The sequence below is a fragment of the Syngnathus floridae genome, chromosome 11 (assembly GCF_059516105.1).
Source record: "Syngnathus floridae isolate MCC-2025c chromosome 11, RoL_Sflo_1.0, whole genome shotgun sequence".
NCBI lineage: Eukaryota > Metazoa > Chordata > Actinopteri > Syngnathiformes > Syngnathidae > Syngnathus > Syngnathus floridae.
Genome location: NC_142423.1, coordinates 9,668,649 through 9,684,718, shown reverse-complemented (window position 1 = coordinate 9,684,718; position 16,070 = coordinate 9,668,649). Strand labels below are relative to the sequence as shown.

The 16,070-nt window shown below is 42.9% G+C and overlaps 3 protein-coding genes across 9 annotated transcripts; all 3 read right to left on the bottom strand.

The window, feature by feature from the left end:
- Positions 1–182: 182 nt before the first annotated feature.
- LOC148390968 (poly(rC)-binding protein 2) lies at positions 183–9,145 on the bottom strand. 6 transcript variants are annotated; one of them, XM_088388748.1, is made up of 13 exons: positions 8,976–9,142; positions 7,700–7,843; positions 7,390–7,413; positions 7,279–7,311; positions 7,065–7,181; positions 6,610–6,741; positions 6,390–6,518; positions 6,152–6,226; positions 5,872–5,913; positions 4,708–4,807; positions 4,582–4,634; positions 4,341–4,510; positions 183–1,092 (listed from the first exon to the last, which is right to left on the bottom strand). In XM_088388748.1, the coding sequence occupies exons 2-13, from the start codon at positions 7,766–7,768 to the stop codon at positions 1,056–1,058; spliced, it is 981 nt and encodes a 326-aa protein (XP_088244874.1). In that variant the 5' UTR covers positions 7,769–7,843; positions 8,976–9,142; the 3' UTR covers positions 183–1,055. The 6 variants fall into 6 exon arrangements, with proteins under 6 accessions (XP_088244874.1, XP_088244877.1, XP_088244873.1 ...); XM_088388751.1 differs by having other exon boundaries at positions 4,708–4,780; XM_088388747.1 differs by lacking the exon at positions 183–1,092 and adding an exon at positions 1,557–2,786.
- Positions 9,146–9,544: 399 nt separating this feature from the next.
- On the bottom strand, positions 9,545–11,803 carry prr13 (proline rich 13). Its single transcript, XM_088388754.1, has 4 exons — positions 11,581–11,803; positions 10,895–10,941; positions 10,304–10,818; positions 9,545–9,964 (listed from the first exon to the last, which is right to left on the bottom strand). Exons 2-4 carry the CDS (start codon positions 10,908–10,910, stop codon positions 9,908–9,910), a joined length of 588 nt encoding a protein of 195 aa, XP_088244880.1. The 5' UTR covers positions 10,911–10,941; positions 11,581–11,803; the 3' UTR covers positions 9,545–9,907.
- A 256-nt stretch (positions 11,804–12,059) lies between these two features.
- LOC148390966 (bone morphogenetic protein receptor type-2-like) lies at positions 12,060–15,998 on the bottom strand. 2 transcript variants are annotated; one of them, XM_088388744.1, is made up of 11 exons: positions 15,837–15,998; positions 14,858–15,049; positions 14,556–14,744; positions 14,321–14,413; positions 13,670–13,758; positions 13,378–13,599; positions 13,172–13,286; positions 12,960–13,105; positions 12,732–12,888; positions 12,466–12,602; positions 12,060–12,406 (listed from the first exon to the last, which is right to left on the bottom strand). In XM_088388744.1, the coding sequence occupies exons 1-11, from the start codon at positions 15,874–15,876 to the stop codon at positions 12,290–12,292; spliced, it is 1,497 nt and encodes a 498-aa protein (XP_088244870.1). In that variant the 5' UTR covers positions 15,877–15,998; the 3' UTR covers positions 12,060–12,289. The 2 variants fall into 2 exon arrangements, with proteins under 2 accessions (XP_088244870.1, XP_088244871.1); XM_088388745.1 differs by having other exon boundaries at positions 14,556–14,711.
- Between the last annotated feature and the right edge of the window lie 72 nt (positions 15,999–16,070).

The following is a 16,070-nucleotide window of genomic DNA, read 5'->3' as shown; positions in this document are numbered from 1 at the left end:
AAAGAGTAAAAACGCTACAGCGCCCTCTAGTGCATCACGGTGCAGTTACTGCAAGATGCATGACCAAGGAAGACTATTCACAATTGCTTGCCTTTTTTTTTTTAAATACTGCATTACAATCCACCTATGACATCTAATAGTAATATTTAATGCTAATTACAAAGGACAAAAATCCGAGAGAGTGTGTTTAGAGCATTTCACATTTTTATTTTTTGTAACAAATTTGTGGCACCCAAGATCTACAGTCTCAGAAAAAGAAAAACGTGCACAAATGTCCTTTTTTCCTGCAAATAATAATCATTAAAACAAAGAACTGAGCAAAGGAAAGAGCAGGAAACTAGTGTTAGCTTACAACCCCTTCTTTGCCTTCATTTTGTTTCCTATGTAATAGCCTCATACCTGCTGCATGTGTCCCCCCTCCCGCCCCACTCTTCCTCCTGTCCTTTGGTAGTTAAAAAAAATACTTCTTCCATTTAAAACAAATATTCCAACTTTTTATGTTTTTTTATAAGTATTTAGCAGTCTTTACAACAACAAAAATCTTCCCCTCTCAAAAAAACCCTGACAAAAGAATTTCCCAGCCCGGCAAAAACAAAACATGAGGGGAATGACAACAATAGGGAACGTGCCTATGACGCATTAGTGATCGAATGTGCATTTACTACTCTGATGTGTAACAAAATACATTTTTAGGGGGATAAAAGAGTAACTCTATTCTTCTGTATTTTTTCCAAAGAAAGCTATGCTGTACACAACTAAATCTAAATCTTCTTTTGTGGCTGCACTGAAACATGGAAGCTGGAAAAGGGCATCAAGACAAAAATATAAATTTAAAAGAAAATGTTTTGATTTAAGATCTCATCTCCCCAAAATCAGGGTCCTATAGTCCTAGTTCATGGGTGGACTAAAACAAATTTAAAAAAAAATAAATAATCATAAAGGCTGTGGATGAAGTGATGCTAACAATAAAGGAAGGAAGTGGTGTTATATAGGTGTAATATAGATTTTTGTTGATGTTGGTGGTGGTGAGATTTAGTGCAGACTGGGAGTCTCAATCAGTTGGCTGCCAATCCGGTGGCCTCAGAGGAAAGCCTGGAGCGGGACAAATACACACATACAATCCTTGGTTGGAGACCAACACCATTTATATCCCACCAGGATTTTTTTGCACAAGTTATAGTAGTGAACAATTAGAGCACGGGAGGACATTACGCGAGGTTAAGTACAACTTGTGCATTTACGTTGCCATGTTGCAGAGTGGCTGCGTCCAACTGTTGGGATTAAGGGTGTGAAAAGGCAATACGGTGTCATTTTAGGTTTTTTTTTTCCCCCCCCCTTACACAAAAACCCCCATTGAAGGTAAACGAAAATCTACATTTGAAGAGGGGCTGCGCCAAATATGTCAGGATAATAGGGTGCATGACATAAAAAATGCTTTTTTATTTTTTAAAAATCACAAAATCTATGTATGATATTATCTATATGTATTAAACTGCCTCATGGGCTAAACAGACTAAGACAACATGTTCCTGTTCATTATGCGCCAGATGTCTTCATAGGGTGTGCAGTTTGACTTTATTGTAGTTTCAAAAGACAGTGGCTTACTTCCTTTACATTTTATGTAGGGGCAACATTTAAAAGGTTACCCTAAACAATCATGCCAAGTCCTGGAACTAAGAGAAAAAAACAAGTGGCGTCTTCAAAGATGAAATTGTTTTAAGTTTTATGGAGTGGCTTGTTACAAATGCTTTACTATATTTAAGATGCTAAGAACAAGAGTGAGCTAACTGTATTTTATTTTTAGGTTGAGTGCATAAATGAATCGGTGATCTCTGGCTCACAGCGGGACTCTGTAGTGGGACTTCCAAAATGGGACTTTTACTGATCTAAATCACGGTTGAGTTGCAAGTTCAACAAAAATGGGGCAGTCCTTTCTTGTATGTAGCCTGATTATTCAACTTGCGCAAAAACACCTCATCTAGTGAGCTTCAGACAGACATCGACAGAAAACTCAAAGTATGGGCTGTACACAATTTGAAAGAAGTAAACAAGTATTGGAGGGGGATTACTACCCTGTTTTTTACTTTGATAATGCTTTCATGACAATCATTTGATTGGTATGATTTGAAATCTTAAATTAAAATTAAATCTGGTATCCAGTAATCACTGCCATACAAATCACAAAGATATTCATTCCAGAGTTTACCTCAAATATAAAACTTGCTCAATTGAACCTGTCTGATATTTTAAAAAAAAAATTAAAAAATGCACTTTAATGCTGGTGACAGATTGAGCATGAATGGCAATTTACATTTTATATTTCTGATGAGAAAAATTGTCTTTAAAGGGAGAGGGGAAATTTGTTTTTGTGGAATTCAGCTCCACATTGGAAGTCCCACACGGCGAGCCAGATATCAACAAAACATGCTGCCAATCAATGACTTGTACACATGCGTACATCTACCTACACAATGTCTTGGGTGCATAGAGCCTTAAATAGAGAAAGTGGCCCACAGTGGCCAGTGGACTGAGGGTGAGGAATACAGACTTTAATTTAAATGATGGAAATTAGGTTCATAGAAACAACCCTCGGCAAAAAAACAAAAACCCACAAAGCTCAATTGGAATTCATAGTGTGTATACCTGAGCGTGGACTAAAGCTCCTTTATGTACATAGGGTGGGGGAAAAACAAAAAAACACTTGCTGTTACCGAGGTGATGCCTAAACAAATCACTAGCACAAGCATGACATCATCTTGGGAGAAAGAGCTGCTACCTGAGCACATCTTTAAACACACACAGAAGAAAAAAGGCTTCAGCGGACATATCCGCTCAGCATGCAAAAGTCACTTAGTTAGAATAGTAATCATAACAATAATCACACTTGACAGGCAAGAAAGTAAATTAGGCAGCAAACTGTGTGCGCGCGTGTGTGTAAGATTGCAAAATTCTGGTAATTTTCAAAGTTGCAAATTTTTCACCAATGAAACAAATTGGCAATTCAAATTTAGTTGGGGGAAAAAATATGTTTTAGGATAATACTGAAAGAAAGAAGTACAGTTGTTTGTGCGACTTATTACAGATTCAAAGTACTGTACTGCAGTAAATAAACAGTCTTTCGTATTAACTGACGCTTAATCTGCCTTTACAATAAATGTGGACACGGACTTTGAAATTCACCGTGAACTTACCAGAAATCTTGCAAGGTGGTGTGACGTATGCGAGTGTGTGTGTGTTTAGTAGACGTGGCCAAAGCAGGTGTAGGCAGCGGACGTGTTAGTAAGGGGAAAGCCGTCGCCGCTTGGACTTGGAGCCCAGCTCGGGGGCCATTTTGGGCTCGGGGTTGGCGGCCCCGCTGACAACATGGAGGGCCAGCAGAGGCAGGGGCTTGAGTGTGAGGAGACTGGACACACAGGCGGGAGAGGGGTCGGAGGAGGATGTGGTGGAGGAAGAAGGAGGAGGAGGCCCAGGAGGTAACAAGGACAGAGGGATGGAGGCTGAGGGGGGCACCACACAGGAGGAGGAAGCAGAGGAGGTGCTAGTAGTAGTAGCAGCAGTGGTAGTAGAGGTGGTAGTAGAGGTGGAGGAAGGGCACGGGCTGCTCGGTTCGGGGTTCAAGGAGGAGGAGGAGGAAGAGGAGGAGGAGGGAGGAGGAGGAGGTTTAGAGGACTCTACACTGTAGAAAAGGAGACAAGGAGAGAGAAAGAGGGACAACACAGTCGGGATGGGTCACAGGGCAGGTTGGTCAGTGGGCAAATGGCGGAAGAAGGGTAGGCTTTTTGTGGTTGATGTTGTTGGGGGGAGTGTGGGGGGGCCCGCGAAACGTGAGTGTGTCATGTTGACCAAATAAAGAGCTAGGTAAGCTCTGCTGCATGCTAATGCATGGTTGTCCAACAAAATGCATGCCAATCTAAACACGGGGCATTATCTACTCAATAAATTATTTTGTATTCATTATACAAATTATTATATTATGTTTATTAATGTGACTAATTAGCATTAGTCTTTTTTTTTTTTTTTTGCTTTACAACATCTACTGTGCTTTTTTTTTCCATCATCACTTCTTCGTTGAAAAAAATAATATAAAAAGTCAAACAAAAATGGGGTGCAAGTAAACTATGTTGAAGCAAGGGAAGGAGCTTCAGTTAGACCACAGCCCTATTTACTAGCTTTGCCATCTTGCAGCATCTCTAGGCAATTCTAATTTTATTTAAAGCGTGTGTCATTCACTCGCGGATTTTCTCCAAAGCTGATTGTGGAAATTTGACCAAAATGTTACCGTTCAAAATTGAATTTGACTACTTGGTGGAAATGAGCGTCAAGTGGGGGTGTGTACTGACCTGGCATTGATGAGGTACTCTGCCAAGCTGATGCTGGCAGGTGAGCCCGTGATGGTCACCTGTCGGTCGGTGGAGCCGTCCACCGGGTTCGCTATCTTGATCTGGGCGCCCGACATTTGTCTGATCTCATTGATCTTGGCGCCTTGGCGGCCAATGATGCATCCGATGAGCTGAAGAGGAAGAATAGCTGAAGCCACAAATAGTTCAATGTAATCCTGAAAATGTGGAGAAGTATGCTTACCTCGTTTGGAATTTTCATCTCATTAGAACTGGTCTGAGCGGAAGCATCGATTCCTAACAAAAAATATTTGAACATGAGAACTTGTCGCACGTCGACAACCTGGGTGTCCAAGTAGAAAGCACGTACCGGTGAATCCCTGGTTGCTGTGCGCAATGGGGAAGGGGCTCTGCTGCATAGCCAGCTGGTGAAGCTTGGTGAGCTGTGGAGAGATAGCAGCAGAGGAAGACTGTGAGAGGAAGAGAGAGGAGAGGGAAAAGGAGGATAGGGGGAAAACAAGGAGAGTGAAAAGGGGAAGGGGGGGAAAAACACGACACAAATCAAAGTCAGCTCGAAACATTCGAATGACACATCTGAAGGGAAGTACATACAACACAGCAGGCTAAGGGGGGGTTGAAATGATCCTTCTGACCGTGTCAACCAAGACCTAGCATGACCATCCAAGAGTGGCTTTTCACTGGTCAAGTGACAATATTCCATTTTTTCGTGTCACAACTGGGACATGCATCATTGCAGTGTGATCAAAATAAACAATGGATGCACTTTCATTCAAAATGACCTTCAGTGTCATTAAATGGGAGTTCTGCTGTGTAAACGCAGTCTTTTGAGAATGCAGAAAATTTGATACAGCTCTTGTGGTGGCTATATGTTGGTGCACTTAAAGATTAAAGCAAACAACATTCTTTCATTGTAGCACCACTATTAAAATAGGAATTTCTGAAGACAAAAAGGGGAAGGATAATAAAGTCAGGTAGAAAAAGAAAATCAAGGGAAACAAACAAGGGATTATTTCAAGGAATAACAGAGTGAGCAGCAGATGGCCAATGATGGAGCCGTGGAGAGTCTGGACACAAAAAAACTGGACGGACACACTGACTGGACCATATTAGACCGTCAACTCGACCTATGTAAATGAGAATCAACTATCCAGCTTGATAGAGCAAAAGGTTCCGCACAAGTTCATTGGGTGACACAAGCACATCTGTCATTAAAGCAAGCACAAGGCAAAAAGATACTGGGGGCATCAATAATGATATAGCGGAGAACACAACAGTGATCAACAGCTCTTAAAATGCGACTTATAAAACGATTGCTCTTTGAAGTTAAAGCACCATTCATCTGCTTCATGAGCTGTCACTCGTGGCGCTTTACTAAACAGGAACTTTCCCGTTTCCATCTAACAAACGCAAAACGAGGTGGGCGGCGTGACGTTTGGGGAAGGTGACATGAAGAGGGAATGGGTGGTGTCAGCACGGCTTATTTCTCTCTGCAACAAGCAGAAACTTCACTTACATCTGGCTGTGGAATGGCGTGCTGTCCTTGTACCGCATAGGCCTGAAACAAATGAGAACAACTTTCACAGGCCTTGCATCGGTCGCTGGCTAAAGCTAATATAAAGATCAACAGCAAGTCCTGTCCAAAGTCTCCACATTTCTTGCAAAGGAAACCTCTTTGGGGACATGAAAGAGAAATGGAGGAATGCCAGAGGAAGGCATAGCTTCTTTTCAAGAAATACGCCCAAACACATCGACGCAAGATGTCTGACAACTAGCAAACGAACGTGGGCGTGTACCTGTCCGCCTGCGAAGATGACGGGGGATCCCGAAGGTTTGGGTCTGTAGGGAATCGTGACGCCCTTCGGGGGGGACTGCGCAGGGGACACGAAAGACAGATGCATGAGCACATCCTCAGCAAATCAATGTCTTTGAACAAGTAAAGGCCAAGCCCATATCTAATTTAAAAATATATGGGGTTAATGAACTTTAACGCACACCAACTTAAAGTCTTCCCTGGTAGAGGTTCCTCCTTACCTCGAGCATGACCACACAAATCTGCTTGACGCACTCGATGATCGACTGGGGCGTTCCAGCTATGCTGATGGCACGCTCCGTGGAGTTGGGCAGCATGTCACCTGCCACTTGGACCTGAGCACTGGTTGACTGACAGCACAACAAATAGAAGGGGAATGAGGCAGTGAAGAAGAGCAGGGCGGGAGGAAGAAGCAGCAGTAGCAGACTCTTGTTTGGCTACCTCTCGGATTTCCTTAATCTTGCAGCCACCTTTGCCAATGAGGGAGCCGCACTGACTGGCGGGCACCACGATGCGCAGGGTCACCGGGGGCCTGCTGGCGGCTGTGCTGTTTGTCATCGAGCTGCTGATGTCCTGAGGGCACAGTGCGGTCCATTTAGAAAAGTGATTCCTCGCCAATTGTGTTGTGACGGATCATCAGGTGAGCTGGCGCAAACCATCCAATTTTACTTGGTCTGGAAAATGTTGGATTTACTAAAAATAATCAACGTTGGCACCACTGTATTATTTTTTTTTACAATTATTTCAATATGAGGTGGTAGCTTTACTGTAGCAGCCCCTAAGATATCACTGCATATATATTCTGACATTTTTCTTGGGTGATGTGCCTTGACTCAGTAATAGGTTGGGGAAACAGTATGGCTGTCCATCTGCAATTTTTTGAGCAAGAGCCCCACCTCTTCCAGTTTATCAATAATCATAGAGAAGGCCTTGAAGATGGCAGTGGTCGGACCCGCCAAAGTGATGATTCTCTCGGGACAGTTGCCCTCGGAGATGTTGATGCGCGCCCCGCTCTGCACGGAAAAAACAAGTGAGGGCGTGAAAAACAACCACTTGGCAATAACTGTCACATTGTGCTTATTTGGAGAGAAGGACACGCAGGAAAGTCACCTCTTCACGCATCTTCTTCACAGATTCGCCTTTCTAAAATGCAGGACATAAAAATAAAGTTCAGTATCAGAAAACCCCCTTCCAACTGAATTGCGCTCTGTCAAGTCTCACCTTTCCAATGATGCTGCCAACTTCCTGAAATGACAAAACACTTTTCATTAGGTTTCATCACATATTGGAGAAATACATTTGTAGTCTTAACGGTTCTTTTTTTATCATGAAAACTATATCAGGCCCATTTAATATTGAAGAGTATGTAAATACACTAGTTTGCACGAAACAATTCTTACAGGTTCCCCTGTTAGGACTGCAATGCTACACGATCTCTCAACTGTACCAAGTCAATACCATGACTCATCACATCAAGTCCCCAGAGGCAGGTCATTCAGGTGAACGATGCTATTGCCTCCTGATACCTCACCTTGCCGTGCATGAGCAGCCTAATGGTAAGAGTGACATTGAGCCCTCCTTCAATCACACCGGAGTCCATAGCTGTAGCTGCCGTGTGTGGGCCTTCCGTGCCGAACTTCGGGGGGCCGGGTTGGTCTTTGGTCACAGAAAAAATCTGGTGGGAGGACAGCAGCATCAGTACCCAATGCCTTGAAATAAGGCCGCTATTCTTAGCAACAGATGGTATTGGTATTTGACCATCAGTACCTAGGATGGAGATCAAACATTTCTTAGATGGCTTTGAAGCGAAGCCAAAAAAAAAAAAAAAAAAAAAAAATCTACACCAGCGGTACAAGTTGCAGAGTTTTGCTTAGCTGGTAATACGTTGTTAGCCTACTTTTATGCCCAAATTGTCCTTTTAGCATGCTAGTAAAAGACAGACAGACATTCTACTAGTGCACCGAGCTGTCTTACTAGCGGGGACAAAGAGAGAACTAGTACATAGCGACGAAGATGAAATTCAAGGCTATCAAAAAATGCCCTAGCGGCTTTCCAAAGTTAGGGCATAAGCTATCTAGATAAGCAACCTCAAAGGACTCACAAGCACGCTTCCATATTATTTAACTTTATAGTTCTGATATGAATATCAAAATCAAGTTTGTGTGAATATAATTTGAAGTTTAGGGAGTTAAGCAGAAATAAATTACGATAAAATGGCCAGCACCGCTTGCCGGCTAACAGTTTCGTCATCACTAGCAGCGTGCCAAGTCGGCGTCTGCCCCCTCAAATCCATTACAAAACACTTTTGATTTCTTCTAAAGACTTTGAACATAATAACTACGCAACTCAAATGTCCCCTAAATTATGGTTGTGGCGTTTACTTCAGGATAAAGTACTTAGATTTGTAGAAATTAGCATTTTGGAGGCTTTTCAATCGGGGGGTTGGGAGGGGGGGGAATGAATGGAGCATGCGCACGCTAGTTAGCATTGCTAACTACCATCTTGTATTTTAATCCCAATAGTGACATTTTACTTCATTTTGTACGATCTTTATGATAGACTACACGCTCATCATCAAACATTCGAGGAAAACAATGGGATAAAGGGGCTTGAAATAACCGTTAAACTTGACGTTTCCGGTGCAAGGCTGAGCTAACAAAGCTAATTTTAAACGGCGCACTCACCGTGGTCGCCGCGGCCTACTAGCACGATGCTAACTAAACTAAGCTAAGCGCAATTTCTTTCCGCTTCTTCGGACCACAACAACACGCGAAACATAAACAATTAAGCTCGGAGGCCGAACTTACCCGGTTCGAGCGCTGGAAGGTGACCGGGGGATGGGTTGGGGTTGTGAGGGTAGAAGGGGAGAGGTTCGGGAGGGTAGAAACCCAGGGGGGGAAGAGTTTAGAGAGGACTCGGGGGAAGAGGGAAGAGTAATGTGAGCTCGAGCTTCACTCTTATACACAAAGACAACAACATGGCGACCTCCGAACTTTCCCCTTTTACCCAAGCCGAACCTACATCCTGTGTGCGATCCGCCCAATTTGGAAAACATACATTATAATACAAAAGCGTCATACGTACTTTGGAAAATGGAAAACACACAGATAATGTTTTTTTTTTTAATGCGAGCTAAAAGTTTTGCGTTGGTGCTTTGAGACGTTCACGTGCATTCATAAAAGTTATGCCTAAGCTCCTCTCTAACAAAATTTAAAAATTATTATAACACATGTATGTTGAGATGACTAACACAAACGACGACATGAATACATTCAAATAAAAACGTCTCGTTTAAGAGGCGTAATATAATTATAAAATTATAATTTAATGAGCTGTACTGTACACGTAGCCATTAACAGCACAAATGAGACACAGATAGCTTTTTTGTACATTTATTGTAGTCAATCACCATTTTAAAAAAGTCATGCATTCCTTGACCTGCAACAAAGTGATATAAAAATCAACAAGTGTAACATGTTAGTGGCTGAGAGAAAGATTTCCCGAAAGATACAAAATACCGCCTATAAAATCATAACCTACATCATTGCATAATCTTGTCAAAGTAGTCATTAAATAGCTTTTAGCAGTAAGCCCCTTTACATTTAGATGGAGTTACAGTATACTGTATCCAGAGAAATCCCATAGTTTTTTTTGCTTTTTTTCATAATGCCTTTCAGCAGTTATCCACATTTTAATTGTGTGGTGGCATACAGTACAATTTATACATTGGATCATAGTCTTAGTCGCTACTACTGCTGCTGCTGCTGCTGCTGCTGCTACTACTGCCACTGGAGGACTGTGGGGACAGACAATACGTTAATGCATGTTAAGAGGGGGAAAATAAACAATACTTAATTATTCATTTTTTGTAACAACAATTATGAGTGTCACATTCAAAATGTTTTGCTATTGATGGCCAAATCCACTGGAAATGAATTATAGTGGGTGTCCACATACTTGTGTTTTTTATTACAACATTTTATCAAATTTTTCTCAATGCACTTATAATGGGCATCAATTATATGCATTTTTGCTATTCGAGGACTGGGACGGTACCTATTCTCAAATATCAGGGGGTCCACTGCAACCCTAATACCATCACCAAGCTTGTGATTGTGAGTGGTGCCAGTCTCACCTTGCCCCCATGTTTGTGGTGGCCGTGCATCTTGTGCCCCTTTAGCTTCTTCCCCTTCTTCAACTTCTTGTGGCCTTTATGTCCATGCATACCCATAGCCATGCCAGCCATACCAGCCATGCCAGCCATGCCAGCCATGCCAGCCATGCCAGCCATCCCAGCCATGCCCCCGCCTCCATGGAGGGGGTTGACCCCCCCATGGTAGCCTTTGTTGTGGTGGTGGCCCTTTTTTTTCTGGTGGTGGCCTTTCGGGGAGCGCGGGTACACTCCGGCCTGGACGCCTCCGACAGGGGCGACGGGATACCCGCCAGGCCCCACAGGATAGGAGTGAGGTCCCGCAACGCCAGCATATGGCGTCACACCCCGGGATGCGTTGGGTATCATGGCGGGGTTGACGCCTCCTGGATACTGAACAGGCAGGTACTGTTGAGAAGGAGGCTGTGGGTAGGCTCCTGCAGGAGGGACGGAGGGGTACGCGGGGTTGTAGCCAGGGGGGAAGGCTGGGTTGGATGGACCTAATGTAAACACACAATTATTCAAACATTCAATGCTGCCACTTTTTTGTACCCTGCAAAAACTAGGTTTGTATACCATGATTTGGCCACATGGTTGGTCACACTTCAGGTGTTATGAAAGTTCTGGAAAGACATGAAGAAAAAAATAATGGATTAATAATTCATTGGAAACCAGATGATTATTATTATTTAACTTTCTTTTTTTTTAATGGAACAAACAAGGCAACATTAATGCATTGGCAGTGCCAATAATCTTTAGTTTGCGTTGATTACTGTACATGTTTTAAATTTGAGATTTATAGTGAATATTTTATTTCACTGGTGTACGAAAATTGTCAAAACAGCAAATGTCAGCAAACGTTAGGCACTTTCATCTATAAGGAAATACATTACTATAAAAAATGTGCTGCACGCTACTTTTGATTATTTTTAGATTTTGCGTTTAATGCGATTAATCTTGATTAATGTGTGGGGGGGCACAGAGCCATCGCTGATCGGGAAAAAAAGAAGAATTGCTGTTGACAAGTGTAAATTTAACGAATAATGATGTGTCCCCCTTTTTGGTCAGTAAACTCGGTCTGTTGGTTGAGACAACAAAATGGAACATTTTCGTGACATAACTTGGTGTCACTGAGTCCGTGTTAAGCGTCAACTACGACGGTCACTCAACAGTTCTAACTTCGACTTTTTAGATAAACGCAGATTGTAACGTAAATATAGAAAGTAAATATTTAAATATATATGAAGTGATCCCAAGCTCACCTTTGCTTTATTTAATCGTTGTCTTCCGTATTGATTGACGCGCAGTCTCTGACGCAACTGGAGAGAAAGAAACATGCGCAGGACGAGGAAGCCGCACCCAAACTTAAAATCACAAGCACCTGCCTCTACATTTCCATGCAGAAACACAAAAGAGTGTTGCTTCAGTGTTTCCATACGCAAACAACTACTGTTTGTTGCGACGAATGGGGGAGGAATGTGGTGACGAGTCTGACGACGTATACACTGACTCACTATACACTTGAGGTACACTTGCACAAAATACTGTAGTTCCTCGCTTTACGACGGAATTCCGTGCCACCGGAATGCGTATTACTATTACTAAACCTAATATTTAAGTCACAACAGTTAGTAGTTGAACGAAAAACACTTACAGGCCACAAACATAAAATAATCAAATCAAAAACAATAATGTGCATGTCGTGTTGTATCGGTAATATCGTAAACCGAAGACACTCCAATTGGCTATTTATTTTTTATTTTGTATATATGTCAACAATCAAAATGGGGAAGTTTTCCTCCGTTCACATCTTTTTACCTGATTGACTTTGGAAAAAATATACACACACTTTAAAAAGGTCATGACTGAATGGTGCGGATACAGTGGAAGTGAGGATAAGATAATTAATGTGGAGCTGTGTTGCACAACGATGCCAAAAACATTTCTTGATGACAAGCTGTGAAACAAGTGTCATACAAAAGAATTGGACTGAAGAAAGACTAATCTGTCCACGACACAATGAGCAGTCAGACGGGCATCCGGGTCTATGTCCCAGCATTCGGTCAGCAGATCCTGCAGCGCCGGTCCCTGCGATGGGCCCAAGAGTAATTCAGTGGGAATTCAGTGAGGCTAGTGGGAAAGCATACCTGTCTCAGCTGATGCCAATGCTCAGGGATGGAGGGTCTTTTTCTCATGTGAGACACATAGACAATGAGTCTCTCCTTACTCATGTGGCTTCCAAGTTCACGCTCATACGGGAGGTGGTGTTGTGGCACGGTGCCGTCTGCAGAGGGAGACATTCACTCACTGCGTGGTGAGACTGGAAGAACCCCCCCCCCCCCAAACCCAGCTCTCCTCTATGCTGGATTGTGCATAAATGTTATGGCCTGTCGGTGTGCATTATGAATTTGACCTTCAAACAAGTCAGAGCAGCGCATGCAGATCTCCCACAGCAGCAAACTCAAAGCGTAGACGTCCCCGTGCAGAAAGCAACTGCTGGAGAGGCTGACACAACCATCCAGGATCTCAGGGGCCACATAGCACAGGGTGCATGCTGCCTGACTGTGACGCTGTGGATGGACACAAATGTGGCACAATGACCAGGTTACATCTTGCCATAGCAGATTCATAGAGTTGTCACCGTTAGCTTTCCCATTTGGCGATGGCCTGGGCATGAACACGTGATGATGGAGCTTCCAAAATCGCACAATGCACAAGTGCCATCTGCCCGGACAAGCACGTTGAAGCTGCTGAGGTCTCTGTGGGCCACAGGCGGTTTGTGGCCCTCTGAAAAAAATATCAGTGAAAAGACCATTCCACAAATGGAGAGGAAAAGTAAAAACTCATGGCCACCTTGTGTGTGCAGATTGGTGTGGAGATAGGAAAGTCCCTGTGCTAAAGACAGGCACAACTTGAGTGATAACGGCCAGCTGCAGGTGTTCAGGGCCAGAAAGGAGTGCAAAGAACCCTGAAAAGTACAGCCAAACAAATAAACGAGTCATTTTCCACACTTACAACCTGCATTGCCCAATATTTTTAGATTAAATTTTGATCCTCACATATTCTGCAAATTGCAGGAGAAGAAGCCAGCTGTTATCTTGCGACCTTCTCCCGGTACCAAGAAAGTGGATGATCCCGGCGTGCCTCATCAGCGGGAGCCCATAGACTTCCTTCTCGGAAGTGAACGCATGCTGCGCGCCGGCGGGGAAGACTTTCACGGCCACCGTAGAGCCTTGGTATGTTCCTCCCCATACTGTGGCAAAACGCCCACGGGCCACAATCTAAGCGAGACACAAGTATTTTAAGATTGGACCCGCGCTTTTAATCAGTTCACCTTTTCAAACAGTTTACTTGTTGCAGTTGAACATCAGTGACGTCAATCTGGGACGTTTGGGAGAGACTCACTGGTGTGATTGAAAGGCTCGCCTGGGCAGTCTCCTCTATAATAAATAAAGTCAATATCAACGTTAAAATGACACCACTGTGTTGCTATTGCTATTTAAGGAAATAGAAGAAGCTCAGGTGCACGAAGGGAGCGTTACAGCTGAGATAAGCACCAAGGTCGACAGCCGCAAGGTCAAACAAAAGCAGTGTGTGGGGGTGAAATACCATACAAGGCTCAGAATAACCCGTTTCGTAGTATATTAGTAAACAAGGCCAAGTCTCCGCCTCGTCAAAACACTAACAAGCCCTGGAAAACATCGCTAGGCATTTATATATGTTATATTGCCAATTTGTTATTGTTTAGGCAAATCTATGCTTTGGGTACCTGAGATTAGCCTGAAAAAAAAAAAAACACTCCTCAAAATTGGAAAATTGCTCCTTAAATGAAGTCACTTATTCGCAAACGTTCACCACAGGAAAAAACGAAACAATCATTTCCAAAACCCAGTGTTTTCTCTCATCTGCAATGTGGCAAATACTTCACACCTTAAATAAAAAATCAAAATCGAGTTAGAACACTCTCCCTTAGAATCAGGTGAAATATAAGGAATCAGTTACCTTTTTGTTGCGAGAGACATCTCCACTGCACGGCCGCCATCACCAGCAGGCACACGACCGGCATGGCGCAAACAACCATGAGCCAAGTTTTACCTATAAAGACAAGCATTAGTTTCACGGAGAATGTTCCAAATATTTTCTGGGATTTATTTGGACAATGGTATACAACGTCCGTGGAATCTAGTATGTCATGCAAAAGCCAAGTTCTGGGGTTGCTGATGAAGATACAACAAACCCATGGAGCTGGAGGTCCTCGACTCTTGTGGTGACACACCCCAGGTGACGTTGAGGTTACACAGGTCCGTGTTGCACACACACTTGACCAGCTTGTTGAAGCGGTGCTGCGCCTTGCAGGTGGCATCGGGGCACGACTTTTCAACGATATCGCAAGCTTTAACGGAAGATGGGATGAATAAGATACTGCCTGAAGGAGTCACATCATTGGCGAGATAAAAGTTTTAGTTCAGACTGAGAAGTATTTTTATGGCTTCAATGAAAGTAGGTCGTTTGTATGTCTCCAAGAAAATGTCTTCTTACCAAGAGTGTCAACTTCCAGCTGACCATTGACAATGAGGAAGTAGCCCACGCAGCAGTTCGTGTTCTCGCAGACCTGAACGGAGCCATTTACGTTGCCCGCATTCAGTTTCTCCTTGTTGTGCGCTTTGACCTTGAAGGCGCACTGCCTCCTCTCATTCGAAGAAGGGCCCCACACACAAGGAAAGATCCGTTCTAAGAAGAGTGACAATTTAGGTGTAATATGACTTCGGGGTGTCAAAATCACCCCAAGGAAATAGTTGGGGGGGGTTTGCCTTCTACAAAGTCTAATTGCGCATCCACTCCAGTCGGTGGCAATGCTGCTGTCATTGTCAGAATGAGCTTCAAGGTGTGTTTTTGTTTTTGCATCAGCATGCACACAAATAACATGGAGTGACAAGCCTTTAAGAGTTAACACTGAAAATAAAAGTATAGACCAAAACCCAATGTTGATAAAGATACTTTGCTTCAAGCCTAGTGTTGATGAGGCTACAATGTTTTGCAACATTGTATAAAGTACTGGCAACAATTTCATAGTCAAAAAGACAATACTATTTATGGTCATGGCGGGAAGTTGTGGGAGTCACTTTCATCTTCCTGTAACAGAAAATAATTTAAAAGCAATGGTCTAAGCCTGCGACTTACTGACAAGTCGTTTATGAGATGGCAGAATGTAGAATACAATTTTGTGTTTCCACTTGTTGCCATTCATACAAAATAAACACCAAGCATTTCTTTTTCAAAAGTAATATAACTTTCAAAAGTTAAAATTATTTTTTCTGCTACTTGAAATTCATACAAAAAATGACAAGGGAAAAAAAATCATTCAGTAAATGATCAATGTCCTCATAGGTAAATATTGTGTGTATTGTCTCCATAGCTCATCATCCTACTAGTATGATGACAATAAACAGCTATTATGGCCTTTAAATGAAAATATGAAAAGTATATAGTTTTATTAAAAAAATTAAAGGCGACTCACCCAGCACCAGCAGAAAAAGGGACCAGCGTCGTAGAAACATGGTCACTCAAAACCTGGACTGGCCGATAAGCAAGGCTGTGTGAGATTTTTTTTTTCCTTCTTCCCAATCTCAAGCAGTCATGGGAATGTGAGGGGAGTCTCCGACACTTCCCAGCATCACTCCCACAAGTGCACACCTGCAGTTTGCCACACACACACACCATCTTTTCCAAAAGTTGCTTTACGGAGAGACAC